This window comes from Vombatus ursinus, unplaced genomic scaffold (assembly GCF_900497805.2).
Source record: "Vombatus ursinus unplaced genomic scaffold, bare-nosed wombat genome assembly UNPS02010320.1, whole genome shotgun sequence".
NCBI classification, from domain to species: domain Eukaryota; kingdom Metazoa; phylum Chordata; class Mammalia; order Diprotodontia; family Vombatidae; genus Vombatus; species Vombatus ursinus.
This window is the reverse complement of record NW_020950098.1, coordinates 5,552,231-5,568,425: the sequence shown is the minus strand read 5'-3', so window position 1 is coordinate 5,568,425 and position 16,195 is coordinate 5,552,231. Positions and strand designations below refer to the sequence as shown.

The 16,195-nt window shown below is 39.5% G+C and overlaps 1 protein-coding gene across 1 annotated transcript in view; it reads right to left on the bottom strand.

Annotated features, from left to right (window-relative positions):
• The window catches only part of CUNH12orf56 (chromosome unknown C12orf56 homolog), a 112,176-nt gene that overhangs the window by 31,531 nt on the left and 64,450 nt on the right, over nucleotides 1-16,195 (bottom strand). Inside the window, exon 6 of the mRNA XM_027854203.1 lies at nucleotides 12,835-12,979. Coding sequence (XP_027710004.1) covers nucleotides 12,835-12,979 — 145 coding nt within the window. The remainder of the gene's footprint in view (nucleotides 1-12,834; nucleotides 12,980-16,195) is intronic.

Sequence of the window (16,195 nt, the reverse complement as noted above, 5' to 3'; positions counted from 1 at the left end):
AGATCAAATTAATGATATAATTATTAAATTATTATATGTCCTATGGGTTTAAGTCAAGTAAAGCCTGAAGGATCAGCAAGTTTCCAAAGCTAGGGGTAGGAGAGGGGAAGAGTGGAAAAATAGAAATCCAGGCAAAAAGTTTGAAAAACTTGGGTTCAGAATTTAACTTACATTACCTGGTATAAAGCACCTAAATAACAAGGAAGGTTGGCTCTGGGACAAAAGTTACCTGAGCCACAATTTCTTCTTGCTTTGTGCCAACAGTAGGAAACCAGGAAATTGAGAGAGGTAGACAAGTCCCCACAAGCAAACAGATGCAAAGGAGTGGCCATGAAGAGTGGTTGGCACAGCTGTGATAAGTCCTGATCCAGGCAATGAAAATAGTTTAAGTACAAACTATGGTCTGGAGAAAATCAGCACCACTGATGGAACATAGGCCAGGAAGAGAGTTGATAACAATGCTTCCAACAATGCTTCCTTCCCTTCCCTCCCCTCACCCCAAGGAGAGAGTCAAATGTACTATGGGTTATCCATTCACTCTAAACTCCGTGCTTTTTCCCAGCTTGGACCTATGACCATAAAGTTACTAAACTGAACTGGTGCTATCATTAGGTTATACCCCAAAGAGATCAAAGAAAAAGGGAAAAGGCCCATATGTACAAAAATATTTATAGCAGCTCTTTTTGTAGCGACAAAGAGGTGGAAGCTATGGGGGTGGTGTGGGATGGAACTCATCAATTGGGGAATGACTGAACAATTGAATGTAATGGAATGTTATTGTGCTATAAGAAATGATTTTTAGAGAAACCTAGGAAGCTATATCATTCAATCAAAACCACCATCTCCAAAATATCTAATGATCACTTAATTGCCAAACCTGATGGCCTTTTCTCAATCCTGCTACTTCTTGACCACTCTACAGCCTCTGACACTATGATCACCTTCTTCTCCTTGATGGCCTTTTCAGTCTAAGTTTTCATGACACTACTCTCTTCCTGGTTCTCCCTACTCTGTCTCAGTTTCCTTTGCTGGATCTTTATACAAGTTACATGCACACTAATCATGGATGTTCCACAAGACTCTCTCCCCAGCCCTTTTCTCTTCTCCCTTTATACTATTTCATTTGGTGATATCATCAGCTCTCAAGGGTTCAGTGATCATCTGTATGCTGATTTTTCTCAAATCTACCTATCCAGCCCTAACCTCTCTGCTGATCTCCAGTCTTACATCTCCAACTGTTTATTGGACATCTCAAACTGAATTTTCAGTAGATATCTTAAACTCAACATTTTCTGTGACATTAAAAAAGTTTGAGAGACAATTTCTGGGTAATTAGTCATTTTATTTATCATGCTAGAATTTTATTAATAAAAGAATCAGTGATACTCTTGAATGCCAAAGACAAATCATGGCAGTGGGCTCACAGTTTAGATGCCCTTGGAAGAGTGGGTGTTCCTGAGGGTGGCAAACAACTCTGGTTAACAATTAATGAGAGAGAATGAATATTACAATGAGAGGTGGACCTATTCCAATGAGGGGCTGAGTGGGGGGATGTAATTTTGATTATGTCATTTACTTCTAAATTGCCTGACCTTGGTTTATTTTTTTCTTTTTTTTAAATTAATTTATTTTGATTTATCAACAATCACTTCCATAAGCTTCTGAGTTTTAAATTTTACTCCACCTCCCTCCACAATGGTGCAGAATCTGCTATAGGTTATACATATACATTCCTATTAAATATATTTTCACATTAATGATGTTGTAAGTAAGAATTAGAACCAATAGGAAGAACAGAACAGAAAGAGGAAACAAAACACAACAGAAGAAAAAAAACCAGCAAATAGTATGCTTCGATCTTCATTCAAACTCCATAGTTCTTTCTTTGGATGTGGATAACATTTTCCATTATGAAAATTCTTTGTTTTTTTATTGAGGCAATTGGGGTTAAGTGACTTGCCCAGGGTCACACAGCTAGCACGTGTCAAGTATCTGAGGTCATATTTGAACTTAGGTCCTCCTGACTCCAAGGCTGGAGCTCTATCCACTGCACCACCTAGCTGCCCCTTGGCCTTGGGTAATTTAATCAAAGAATTTATACCCCCCCAAACCTGTGTAGAACACAGTAGACTTCCCCACCTGAGATTAAATTCCTTACAAGGTTGGGTGGTATCGGAACAAGACCGAGGAGAAAGTTATGTCCTTCAGAGAATGAACAACCTACAGGCTTCTGAAAAAATCCTGGTCCTAATTCAATAATTGATTATTGATATGAGGGAGAAATAATCATTTCTCTCACCCCAAAATGAATTCATTATCTTTCCCCCCAAACCCTCCTCTCTTCCTAACTTCCCCGTTATTATTGAGGGTACCACCCAGTCACCCAGGTTACAATGTAGATGTCCTCAATTTTTCATTCTCCCCCATTAAACTGTGGGCTCCATGACATCAAGAACTATCTTTTATCTTTCTATGTATCCCCAGAGCTAAGAACAGTGCCTGGCACATAGTAGGGACTTAATACTTAGTGACTGACTGACTTACATGAAATGATGAGGAGTGAAGTGAGCAGATCAGGAGAGCACTTTATACAATAACAACAATATCTCGAAGACAAAAAAAAAATCTGAAAGACTTAAGAACTCAGATCAATTTAATGACCAGTTGTTAATCCACAGAACTGATAAGGAAGCATGCTATCTATCTCTTGTGTGATGAAAAGGTAATGAAAGCAAGGTGCAGAATGAGACAGACATTTTCAGTTGACGCTATGTGTCTTGCCTTTGTTCAAGATTTTTTTCTAGTGACTGCTAATAAATTAATTTGGATACTAAAAGCATTACACTGAAATGAACAATCAGTTTTCACAGTGGCTTTCAGTTCCAGGACCAGCTTATGTGCCAAAACGTATTAGTCTCAATTCATGGTCAATGTGGGAATTCATTTCATTTCACTGTACATATTTGTTACAAGGGTTTTGTTTTCGTTTTCCTTTTTTTCTTCAAGGGGGAAGTATGGAAAGGAGAGAAAATAAATGTTAAATAATTGAAAAAATTTAATTTTAAAAAACAAACTCCCTGCTTTTTTCTTGCTGGTTGCAGAAAAAAGTTAGTCTTCATTGTACATGTTCATTTTTTACTTCTAAACTGTTAAATGTGCGGGGCAGCTAGGTGGCACAGTAAATACAGCACCAGCCCTGGAGTTCAAATCCGGACTCAGACACTTGACGCTTACTAGCTGTGTGACCCTGGGCAAGTCACTTAACCCTGTTTGCCTCAGTTTCCTTATCTGTAAAATGAACCAGAAAAGGAAATGGCAAACCTCTCCAGTATCTCTGCCAAGAAAACCCCAAATGGGGTCACGGAGAATTAGACGCAACTGAAATGAGTCAACAACAACAAAAATTACTATTACTATTATCATTATTATTATAGTTTCTATTTATCATATTATTATGGTTGCTATTATCATTATCATTATATTTTAATGCGTGCCTTAAAAGAAAAAACAGGGAGTCTTCTCTACCCAGCTTAGCAGAGTGATGATTGAAGAAGCAGGTACAGTGGAAAGAGCTTTGGATTTAGACTCAGATGACCCTAAGTCTGAATCTCAGCCCTGCCACTTACTGCCTGTGTGACCTTTAGCAAGGTCAATAACTCCTCTGTGCCTTTGTTTCCCCATCTGTAAAATCAGGGGCCTTTAAGGTTCCCCACCCCTGCTCTATATCAACGGTCTTGGGGGAGATACTCTGGGTAAATCCAAGTCAATACAGCCCCAGGAAAAAGCAAGCAAAATTGGCAGGCCTCTGCCATCCTGGAGGTCCAGGCGTGCTGAGTTCGCTAAGAAAGCCTGGCCCCAGAAGGGGAGTGAGTAGCTAGGGCACTTGCAGAGGAAGGGCGAGCTGCGTGTCCCAGATACCTGCAGCCTGCTCCAAGCCTCTCTTTGTACACCACTGCCCCCAGGTGGTTACAGTCGTATTCACATCCCTCTTAATTTGGCTGTCTCCAAGAGGCCTAGATTTGGAGTCAGAGGCATCTCCCATTTGCTCCGGGTGACCTTGACCTTTCTGAGTCTTGTTTTCCTGAACTGTGAAATGAGGGAGCTGGGCTAGTGACTGCTAAGCTTTATTCCAGTTCTAAATCTATGGTCCCATGATAAGAATCCCTAATAAGAAGTTACTATTTCCTCCTATTGGTTCTAATTCTTACTTATAACATCAATAAGGTGAAAATATGTTTAATAGGAATGTATATGTATGGCCTATACCAGATTGTGCACCGTCTTGAGGAGGGAGGTGAGAAGGGAGGGGGAGAAAAATTTAAAACTCAAAAGCTTATGGAAGTGATTGTTGATAAATCAAAATAAATTAATTTTTTTTAAAAAAAAGAAGTAGTAGTTATTGCTGTCCAGTCGTGTCCAACTCTTTGTGATCCCATTTGGAGTTTTCATGGCAAAGATCCTGGAGTAGTTTGTCAGATGAGGAAACCGAGGCAAACAGGATTAAAGTGACTTACTCAGGGTCACACAGCTAGCAAATGTCTGAGGCTGGATTTGAACCCAGGTCTTCCTGACTCCAGGCCCAGCACTCTATCCTCTGCATCACCTGGCTGCCTGCGTTCAAGTTTGACCTCAGGCACTTAATAACTATGTGACCTTGAGCAAGTCAACTAACCTATGTTTGCCTAGGAGGCCAGCTAGGTGGCTTAGCGGAGACGGGGCTGGGCCTAGAGTCAGGAAGAGCTGACCAAGCTCTCAGTGCTCCACAGAGCCTGTTTCAGCCACCTTTCTGCCTGCTGGAACAAATTGTTCTCATCCTCCCATTCCAATGGGGGATGTTTTCACACGCTTAGGGTAAACGTCCCCCTATCTCACTGATGGGTCTGAGATCTGCCAGTTACCCTTAACCTGGTTGAACCTGTCTGCTAAGACAGTTGAGAAGGGTGTAACCACTGCATATGCTATAGCAGGGGTGGGGAACCTACAGCCTTGAGATCACACATGGCCCTCTAGGTCCTCAAGTGTGGTCCTCTGACTAAATCCAAACTTCACAGAACAATTCCCCTTAATAAAAGGATTTGTTCTGTAAAACAGAACTGCACCCAAGGACCTAAAAGACCACATGTGGCCTTGAGGCGGCAGGTCCTCCACCCCTATTACAGCTTCCTGGAACCACAGGTGAGATTTACTAGCTGTGTGACCCTGGGCAAGTCATTTAACCTCTGTTTACCTTAATCCACTGGAGAAGGAAATGGCAAACTACTCCAATATCTTTGCTAAGGAAACTCCATAGAGAATATTGGCATAAGGACCCTAAAGTCCATAAGGTCACAAAGAGTCAGACACAAATGAACAACAACTAGATGGTGAGTTATTTGAGGACAGAGGCCTCATCTTATAGTTTATCTTCCCCAACACTTAACACTGTGTTTCCCACAAACATAAATGTCTGTTTAAATTAATTAATGCAGTTTAATTAGATTGTTTTCCTTTTAAGAAAACTCCCTCTACCAATGAAAGTGAGCACCTTCTCTGAAACTTAAAATGTAAGAGAGTTCCCTAAAGCAGAGAGATCAAACACCCAGCCCACGGGCCCCCCAGAGGACCTACAAAACTCCTGAGTGTGGCCCAATCAGATTAAAATGTAATTGGAAAATAATTAACAAAATAAAGAAAAAATACAATAAAACATAGGATTACATCTTAAAACTAAGTCAATAAAGCACCACGTAAGGTGCTTATATCAGGTTACTTAAGGTACTTACATAAGGGCTTACATAAAGTTTATTGTTGTTCAGCCTTCTGAGATGCTTAATGACCCCATTTGGGGTTTTCTTGGTAAAGATATTGGAGGGGCAGCTAGGTGGCGCGGTGGGTAGAGCCCTGGATTCAGGAGGACCTGAGTTCAAATTTGACCTCAGACACATGACACTTACTAGCTGTGTGACCATGGGCAAGTCACTTAACCCCATTGCCTAGCAAAAACAAAACAAAAAAAACAACAACAACAACAAAAAAAAGATATTGGAGTAGTTTGCCATTTCTTTTTCCAGCTCATTTTATAGATGAGGAAACTGAGGCAAACAGGGTTCAATGACTTGCCCAAGGTCACACAACTAGGACGTGTCTGAGGCCAGATTTGAACACAGGAAGAGGAGTCTTTCTTATTCCAGACCCAGTGCTCTATCCAGCGTGCCACCTAGCTGCCCCTAAGGTTTAGTGGCCCCCATTTCTATTTGGAGTTTGACATCACTTGTCCAGATCCCTGAGAGGTCAAGCACAGAGTCACAGAGACAATATATTTCAGGAGAGGGTTTTTCTTCCTTCAATTTCAGTTCTCCATCCACTGTACCAAAGCTGTCTCTATAATCCTCTTAAATTCTGGAGTTCAAACTTGAGTGGAAGTATTTCTTAAAGGGTTTGTGCTCCACAATAACTTACATTCCAATTGTGTCTTATGGTTATAAAGTACTTCATATGATGCTTCATATCATCTTTTTTCCCTGCCTCTCAATTTTGTAAGACCATTGGATACGCTATTTTTTTTTTCACCCTGGCCAGTGTGATTTCTAACATCAGGAAAGTCTATTTTATAACAGCAATACCAAGCCCTTGAATATGAATCCCTAAGCCACGGAAATATGTCTATAGAATGATTAATTTTTGTGTCAGGTTAAGCGGCTTGAAATTTGTCCTCAGTTAAGTGGGATCAGAGGAATCAGGGAGAAGCTGTGGCTGGAATGGGAGGTTATAGCAAGAGAGAAAGAGGTAACTTGATATGGTAGGAGAAGAGCAAAACCCAACCGGCTATCTTGAAGTTTCCCATCTTAATTAATTATCCTTGCTAAGTAGATGCTGAGTTCCATTGTTTCCAGTGCTTGAAAGACAAGTAATAGTACTGGGCCCTCCAAATTTGATGCCCTAGGGCAAGCTCCTTATGGCACTACTCTAGTTATAGCTCTTATAGATAAAACAGATATGAGGAAATCATATGTGGCCAAGAAAGGACTAGCTGTTATTTTATTCACTCAATAATTATTGTGCATCTGCTATGTGCATAAGGGCTTCGAGGTGATGCAGTAGATAGATTGATGTGCCTGATGTCAGGAAGACTCATCTTCCTGAATTCAAATCTGAACTCAGACACTAGCTGTGTGACCCTGAGCGAGTCACTTAATCCTGTTTGCCTCAGTTTCCTCATCTGTAAAATGAGCTAGAGAAGGAAATGACAAACCACTCCAGTATCTTTGCCAAGAAAACCTCAAATGGGGTCCCAAAGAGCTGGATGTGACTGAAAATGACTCAACAATAAATCTGCTGTGGGGAAGTATAAGACACAGCCCCTGCTTTCAAGAAGCTTACAATCTAGTTAGGAAAATACTATCTAACATTTATGTAGTGCTTTAAGGTTTACAGGGGCACTGGGTCAAGTCATGACATTCTGATATATTATTTCCTTGAGGGCAGAGTCTGTCTTTTGCCTCTTTTTATATACAGTGTCTGGCACACAGTAGGCACTTAATAAATGTTTATTGATTGACTGCTGTTACATCCCATGGATTCAATTATCATAAACCTCAAATCTATATGTCTACTCCAACTTCCAGTCTTGCATTTCCAACTGCTATTGGACATCTCAAACTGGATATACCCTAGACATCTTAAACTCTACAAGCCCAAAACGGAATTCATTGTGTTTCCTCCCAAATTCTCTCTCCTCTTCCTAACATTCCTAATACTGCTGAGGATACCTCTAACTTCCCAAGTCACCAAAGATGGAAATCCAGGTGTCCTCGTCTTTTTTTTTTTTTGTAAATGTTAAAATTTATTTTAAACTTTAATACAAAATGAGAAAGGAAAAATTAAACATTGCCATGTACATAGCAGAACATAAGAGGATTCAATACAAAACAATAAATTTCCATTTCAAGAAAACCTATATAATAAATACTACACATTGTTTTCAAAGCTGCCCAGCTTTTCTTTGCTTTCTTGTAGGTTTTCTTTTATTCTTGCCGTGTACTTTGTACTTCATTTTTCCCCCTCTCTTTCCCCTTTCCCTGCCCTATAGAAGGCTGCAATTAAGTATGAAGATATAAATATATATTGATACAGATATATATATATACACATACATATACACATATATGTGCATATATATGTATATGTATAGACACATATACATAGATATCTATAAATATACATATATATATACTCATACATATATATATAAGACCATACTATTATTATTTCCGCTTGCCAACTGTTTCTCTGAAGGTGGATAGCATCTTCATTTATAAATCCAAGTTTTTCCACGTTTTTATAATTCAACCAGCTCATCATTTCCTACATTACGACAATATTCCAACCCAATAACATCCTATCTGAGACACTGTCTGCTAAAGTTTTTTCCCAATTTTCTGCATTCCTTCTATTTTTGGCTACATAGGCTTTATTTATACAGGAAATTTTTAATTTAATATAATCAAAATTATCTACTTTACACTTCAACCATGTTCTCACCATATAATATAGTTTAAGGTCTGGTACTGCTGAATCTGCTTCCTTTGCATCTTTTCCCCCTGGTTTCTTTGAAGTTCCTAACCTTTTATTCTTCCAAAAGAATCTCGTTATTATTTTTTTCTGACTCAGCAAGATAGTTTCTAGTAATTTAATTGGGATGGCATTGAATAAATAGGTTAGGTGGAATTGTTGGATTTTTTTATTATTATATTGGTTTTACCTACCCATGAACAATAAATATTACTTCAATTATTTAGATCTAACTTTATTTGTATAAAAAGTGTTTTATGTTTATGTTCATAGAGTTCTTGTCTGTTTCGGTAGGTATACTCTCAAATATTTTGTACTGTCTAGTTATTTTAAATGGTCTAAAACAATATAGAATAATATCGCTGACACATAGTGTAGTTTCCCTGTTTTTCTCTTTTGATTAAATCTATTTTCTTTAAGATACCTTTTCCAGGCCTTGTTAATCTTAGTATCTTCCCTCTGAGATGATCTTCAACATTTACATTCATTCTGAGCCAATCAGGGCCCAAACAGTGACCAAATAGGGCTTGGTCTGGAACCAGAGTGATTTGGAGTTAAGGCTGGTCTTTAAGAGAAAAAAATCAAAACAAAAAAAGTTTCAGAGATTAAAATTCATATTCCCTTTGAGCAGAACACCAGCAGATAAGGGTGTGATACCCTATGTGGAGAAAGAAGAAAGGAAGGAAGGAAGGTAGAAAGGAAGGAAGGGAGAGAGAGGAAGGAAGGAAGGAAGGAAGGAAGGAAGGAAGGAAGGAAGGAAGGAAGGGAGGGAGGGAGGGAGGGAGGGAGGAAGGAAGGAAGCCATGTTGCCCACCTGGAAGTTTGGTCCCTAGTGGGCAACTCCTGCTCTACTCACAGAGGTTGCTGTTTGTCCTTCATTCTCAAAGACCATGACATCAGGGAGGTGATGCCAAGACCTGCAAGTTAATTGGATTTAAGTGAGGCAGGGCTGTGAAAAATGACCAGCCTCACTTTCTCCTTTTTTCTCACTTTCTATTCTTTTTAAAGAAGCCATTCTTTGTGTCATTTCTCATTAAGCCTTAATCACCGAATGGGTGCTGCCTCAGTCAAATTGAGACCTGTTAAGGACCTTAACTTGAAAAGACCAAGGTCCCCCATTGCATCCTGGGCCATCTCCAATTGTCCTGATCCATATCTGACCACTGGACCCAGATGGTTTTGGAGGAGAAAGTGAGGCTGGTGACTTTGAATAGCCCTCAATTCACTTGCACATCATAGCATCACCTCCGTGATATCATGGTCTTCTTTGAGAATGAAGGACAAACAGAAACAGCAATCTTTAACATATCTTGATATAGATAGATAGAAAGATAGATAGATAGATAGATAGATAGATAGATAGATAGACAGACAGACAGATAGATGGATGGATGAATAGATGGATAGATAGATGAATGAATCGATAGAGAGATAGATATTGATACTGGTTAGTATATAGTAGTTTACATGTTGTCTTTTCCATTAGACTTGAGCTCCTTGAGGAAGGGACTGTTGGTTTTTGTTTGTTTGTTTGCCCTTCTTTGTATCCTCAGTGATTAGCATAGTGCTTGGTGTGGGGTAGGTACTCAATAAATGACTTACTATGTGACCCTGAGCAAGTCACCTAATCTCTCTGTGCTGTAGATAACTCTCTAAGGCCAAGGATTGCAGAGAAGGTGCTGACCTTCATTGAGAGCAGGAGTTTCCTGTATCCATGAAATCACACATCCAATCATTATACTTTTCCTTAAGTCTTCACTAAGGACTTTACAAATTTTATCTCATTTGATTCTTATAAGAATCCCATGAGTTGAGTACTAACTCTACATCTTATAAAGGCTGAGTTGGACTGATTTACCCATGGTCACCCAGCTGACATCAGAAAGAAAGAGGTTTCAACCCAAGGTTTCTCCCAACTCCAAACCCAATACTCTTCTCTTTGACTTATTTAATTAAAGCAAGCATGCAAAGCACTGTTCTTAAGGTAAATATAGTTAAGTACTATAACAGAGATGTTATGAACACTCAAAGGAGTGAGGAAACTCCATCTGGTTGGTAGAAGCCAAAAGATTTATGAATCCTTATCACTCAACCACAGAGAAGGTGAAGGAGGGGAGAAACAGAAGGCATTCCAGGTGGAGAGGATAGCATGGGCCAAGGTGAGGAGGGGGAGGTTTTTTGTTTAAGTTGAACCAGAGGACAAACCCTATAAATAGGCACAGTACTAATGTCAGATATTACAAAGATTTACAGAGCATTTTACATGGTAGTATGCTCAGTAAATGTTGAAGGCAGTTAAAAAGAATACTAGACCCTAGTTTTATATTTCAATTTAGTGTAAATTGCTATCTCAAGAAGGCGATTCTCTCAGGTTAGGCTTTATCAAATCTCGCTCTGACCTAGGAAGATTCAGACTTTCCCACTGAACTCAGCAATGATGAGAAACCCCTTTAACTCATTTGATTGACTGCAGCCTTAACTGTGCTAGTTCAGCAAATTCTCATTAAGTATCAAGTGCCCTAAGCAATCAGAATCGTGAAAGACAGAAACAAATCGTTTAGTTTATCCATTAGTCTACTGATCAAAGTAATAGGGTGTTCAATCTTGGGCTAGACAAGTAGACAATGGGAGGCTTTAAAACTTATTAAATGTGTAATGTACTGTCTCTTCAAGTTTGTGGTTACAAACTGATGGATAAATGAATGACTGATACTGCTGACCCACTTTAAGTTATTTTCCCTCTCCTGTGGAGGTCTAATCCATCCAGTCCCTTCGTGGGAACTCTATTTGTCACCAGCTGAGCCTCTGGGTATTCAGCCGCTCCTGTACCACACAGCTGAGCCAAGAGACACTTTAACACCTTACTGAAAGAAAATGAAAAACTCAAGAGACCCCGGTTCCTACTAAAAGATGCCAAGACAAGGCAGAGGTCAGAGGTAAAGAAAAACCAGTCATCATTGCCTTGTGACCAGAAACAAGCAGTTATTCAATGGTCGATCAGTGAAACTAACTGATCTGTGGGAATTTGTTTTGCTTGACTACACATATTTGTAAAGGATTTTGTTTTTCTTGCTTTCTTAATGAGGGAAGGAAAGATGAAGAGATGGGAGAGAGAAAGAATATGGACCCCCCCCAAAAAAATAAAATTGAATTAGAAAAGAAAGGAAATTAACTGACCTATATAGGGATCAAACCCAGGACTTTGATTTCAGGAACATTTGGGCTTCTCAATACGCTTCTTATATTGGTCCAAAATTGAGTCAAAAGCTACCATTATACAACTAATTATATGTTTGATGTTTTAAGCCACCTCCATACATTTAATTTAACAACTCATCTATAATTAAACATTAATGACAATATGCACTGATAAAAAGAAAGACTCCCTATGTATCACAACAAAATATTTATAGCAGCTCTATTTGAGGTAGCAAAAAATTGGAAGTAAAATAGATGCCCATCAATTGGGGAAGGGCTAAACAAATTGTGGTGAATGAATGTAATGGAATAACATTGTGTTGTAAGAAATGATGAATGAGAGGCAGCTAAGAGGTGCAGTGGATAGAGCTCCACCTTGGAGTCAGGAGAACCTGAGTTCAAATCCAGCCTCAGACACATGACACTTACTAGCTGTGTGACCCTGGGGAAGTCACTTAACCCTGATTGCCTCACCAAAAAAGGCAAAAAAAAAAGGAAAAGAAAAAGAAAAAAGAAATGATGAATGTGATAAGTATAGAGAAATATGGAAAGATTTGCATGATCTAATGCAGAGGAAAGCAGGCAGAGCCAAGAAAACAATATACTCAATGGCTATAACAATGTAATTGCAAAGAACAAAAACTGCAAAATAATAATAATGAAAAGAATTTGCAAAATAAAAAAATCCTTAAAGAAGAGATATGAGAAAGTACCTCCACCACACCTTTGCAGAGGTGAGGGGGGGCTTCCATGGTGTGGAATATTGCATATATTGTCAGATTTTTCTATGTATTGATCTGCTTTCCTATTTTTCCCCCTCTTCCTCTTTTCTTTTTTCTTTTAAAAATAATCACCCCCCCCTTTTTAAAGGGATGGCTTTCTGGAAGGAGGAAGGGGAAGATACAGGAGGAGATTTACGCAATGTAAAAAGAAGGTATCAATAAAATTTATTTTTAAAATGTAGCGCTAAAAAGCGAAAAATGTTTATTCACATAATTTCAGATTACCATTATATGTTCATGGAGGCTCTACCCAAGTTCTACATCTTATGAATATTTTAAAAGATTTTTTTAAAAAGTCACTTACTTTCCAGAAAAGTTTTCTGAAAATGAAGTTTCTCTGGGCTGCTACTTTAAGTTCTGCAAGTAAGCAAGCTATCCGTCCTAATGTGTTGTCTTTAAGAAAGAGTTCAGATTTCAGTTGTGTGAATAGTTTAATCATCTCTTCAGACCTACAGGGAAAACAAAAACAAATTCCAGAGAGTTCAGAATGTCATAGGGGCAGTCCCGGTGTCCATGAAACCACTTAACATCTATTCATAATCTCAGTTCCAAAGGAGTCAACTCTTTTGTTAGGCAAAAAAAGAGGCATCCAGAAGCTAGTTAAGGATTTTTGAATTTATAGTCTTCAAAAAGCAGTTTTCTCAGCTTACGCATCATGAAATTTTCAAACTAGGAAGGATTTACACTGGCCCAAAGGAAGCCTTTAAACTGAGCTGTGGTGAGAGATGCAGAAAGAGGAAGCAAAGCTAGGAGGGAGGAGAGAGAAGAGATGACCATTGGGTTCCTGCTGAAGCTTTGTGGTGGGTTTCATGAGACCTTGGACTTAGTGTGGCAGGCTGGTCTCAGACAACGCCTCTGCTGTATGGACAGAGAATTCAGACTAAGAGTATTGGGTCCCTTTAAGACCAAAAGACGCTCCAAAAAGGTTTTCTCTCTCCAAGTCCCCCATTCCCCCATGACTAGTCACTTCTGGCATCCATTTATTATTCGTTTTTTTGTTGTGCTTTAAGCTGTTCCTATTTTGCTTGTCATCATATAAGATCTTGATCATCCAATCTGTATGCTGCGTGTTTGTATAATGGTAGAAAGTGAAGGATGGGCAGAAAGAGTAAGGAAACGTTCAGTGGTTGGCTGAAATTTATATAGGAATTTTTTTTTTAATTGATCAGGAGAGTCAATTCTGTTTTATCAGCCAGATCTAAGAACTGACCTGAGGACATAAAGCATTGATTAATTAGTAATTTGATAAACCTTACAATAGGCAGAATCTTAAGTAGAACCTGGGACTTTTCTTTCTACCCTAGAACTGAGTTATTTGTTCATCCGAAGGTCACTTTGAAGTAAGTGCCTGAAGATAAACAGTTTTCACCTACCAGTCTCAGAAGAGAGGAAAAAGAAAGGAAAGATTTTGCCCTGTACTGGCCCCAGGGGAGGAGATAGGCTTGGTCCCTGAAGACTCAGTTTCATCCCTTTTCCAGAAACTGATAACTGAAGAGGTTTAGTATATTATGTAGGCAGCATGACTGCCAGGGTGCCATTCCAAAGTGTCTAACCAATAGCTGAAAAGGATAAGTAAGTAGAATTTATAAGGGGAAATTGACTCAAGATGGACAGGATGTTCTCAAAATTCTGACAACACATTCACAAATGATTAGGACAGAAAATGAGTTGGGGGGCGGGGAGAGTCGGGGACAATCTAAAAAGACTAATTGGGCTTTTGCTGTTTAGTCATTTCAGTCATGTGAGTCTCTTTATGACCCTATTTGGAGTTTTCTTGGCAAAGATACTGGAGTGGTTTGCCATTTTCTTCTCCAGATAATGGAGATGGGAAATCTGAGGCAGACAGGGTTAAGTGACTTGCCCAGGGTCACATAACTAGTAAGAGGCCCAATTTGAACTCAGGTCTTCCTGACTCCAAACCCAACACTCTATCCACTGTGCCACCTATCTGCTCTCCCTTGAGAATTTTCTCACCAACTCATTTTAAAAATGTATGTGCCAAAAAAATTAAATTAAGTTAAAAAAAAAGCATGTGCCAAAGGAATATAGCTGAGGATGCATATTAATAGGGAGCATGGTCCTATCACAATAATGTCAGAACCATAAAGACCAGAATAAGTTGAATTTCACAATGAGTGCTAAGGAAAACAAATGTGACCTTTTAAAAGCTAAGTAGGAGAAAAAAGGAAAACAAAGGGTGAAGACTCGTCCAGGCAGAATAGCTGCTTTTACCTAAAGGGCTGACATAGACATCTTGCTTAATCTCAGAAGGACTAGAAACAAGAAGTAGAAACTGTCGAGTGGCAATTTTCAGTTTGATAGGAGAAAGAATTATGTGACAAATAGTTGTCCAAAATTAGAAAGGGCTGTCTCAATGGATTCTTTTTTTTTTTTTGAAGGCAACTGAAGTTAAGTGACTTGCCCAGGGTCACGCAGCTAGTAAGTGTCTGAGGCCAGATTTGAGCTCAGGTCCTCCTGACTCCAGGTTCAGTGCTCTATCCACTGTGCCACCTAGCTGCCATTCTCAATGGATTCTTCAAACAGAAGTTAGATGACCATTTAGCAGTAGTGTTGGAGGAAGGATTGTTGCTCACACGTTGGTAGGACCAGATGACCTCTGATGACCCTTCCAGCTCAGGGATTCTCTGTTTGTCTGAAATAAGAATTCCATAGTGAGGAAACCTGAGCCATACTGTCCCCCAGCTCCTTGGGATTGATGTTTACTGGGCTACCTGTTCCTACCCCTTGGCAAGGACCTGCCAGGTTGGGTGTTCTAACTCTAGGCCTTGGCAGATTTGAGGGTCTCAGCCAACTTTCTGAACAAAGAACCAGTCCAAAAGGAATTGATGTCCCTATAATCCCACTCAAGCCTGATTGATAATGGACACCACCCTATCCCTGGATTTATCAGTTTATGGATACAGAACTGGAAGGGACTAGAGACATTTAGTCTAACCTACTCCTTTTACAGGTGAGGAAACAGACTGAGAGTGTTTAAGTGATTTGCTCAAAGTCACACAGGCAGTCAGGGTCAATTATGAGATATGAACCCACATCCTCCGACTAACCACTAGAAGCAGCTAGAAGCTTTTAGAAAGTGAACAAATAAGTGTTCCCATTGATACAGCGCTTTACGAACCTGTGCTCTCTTCACTGAATCAAAAATATTTTCAAGAACTCAAGACCCCAAAGTGTTTTAATGGATTCTTTTGGCAGAAACTACCTTTAGAGAAGTAAAGCAGTGATTAATCAGTGCCCTCGTGTTAACACATCCCCAATGTCCAAAGCCATTCCTACTGGAAATGATGACTCTGATTGGGCAATAAAAGTTGTCCTACCCCAAACAGGCACCTCCCCCTTCAGTACCTTGGTCCTGTGCGTTTATTTTTCCCCAGGAAGCTATCAGTAGTAGAAAATGATGCCAATAAGGAAAAGTTTCCTTGCTAGCAATGAAGACAGTTTTGAGGCTTGGCACCTCCCTCTTGGAAGGGTTAATTCACGCACACATATACATACACACACACACACACACACACCAGGTGTCCAGCCAGACAATAAGAATGTAGAACAATCCAAAACACCAGAAAATTTATCTAGAGGCATGTAAAGAGAGCACTTCCTCCCCCAATTCTTCTCCAACCCAAGCCAATTTAACTTTTCCAATG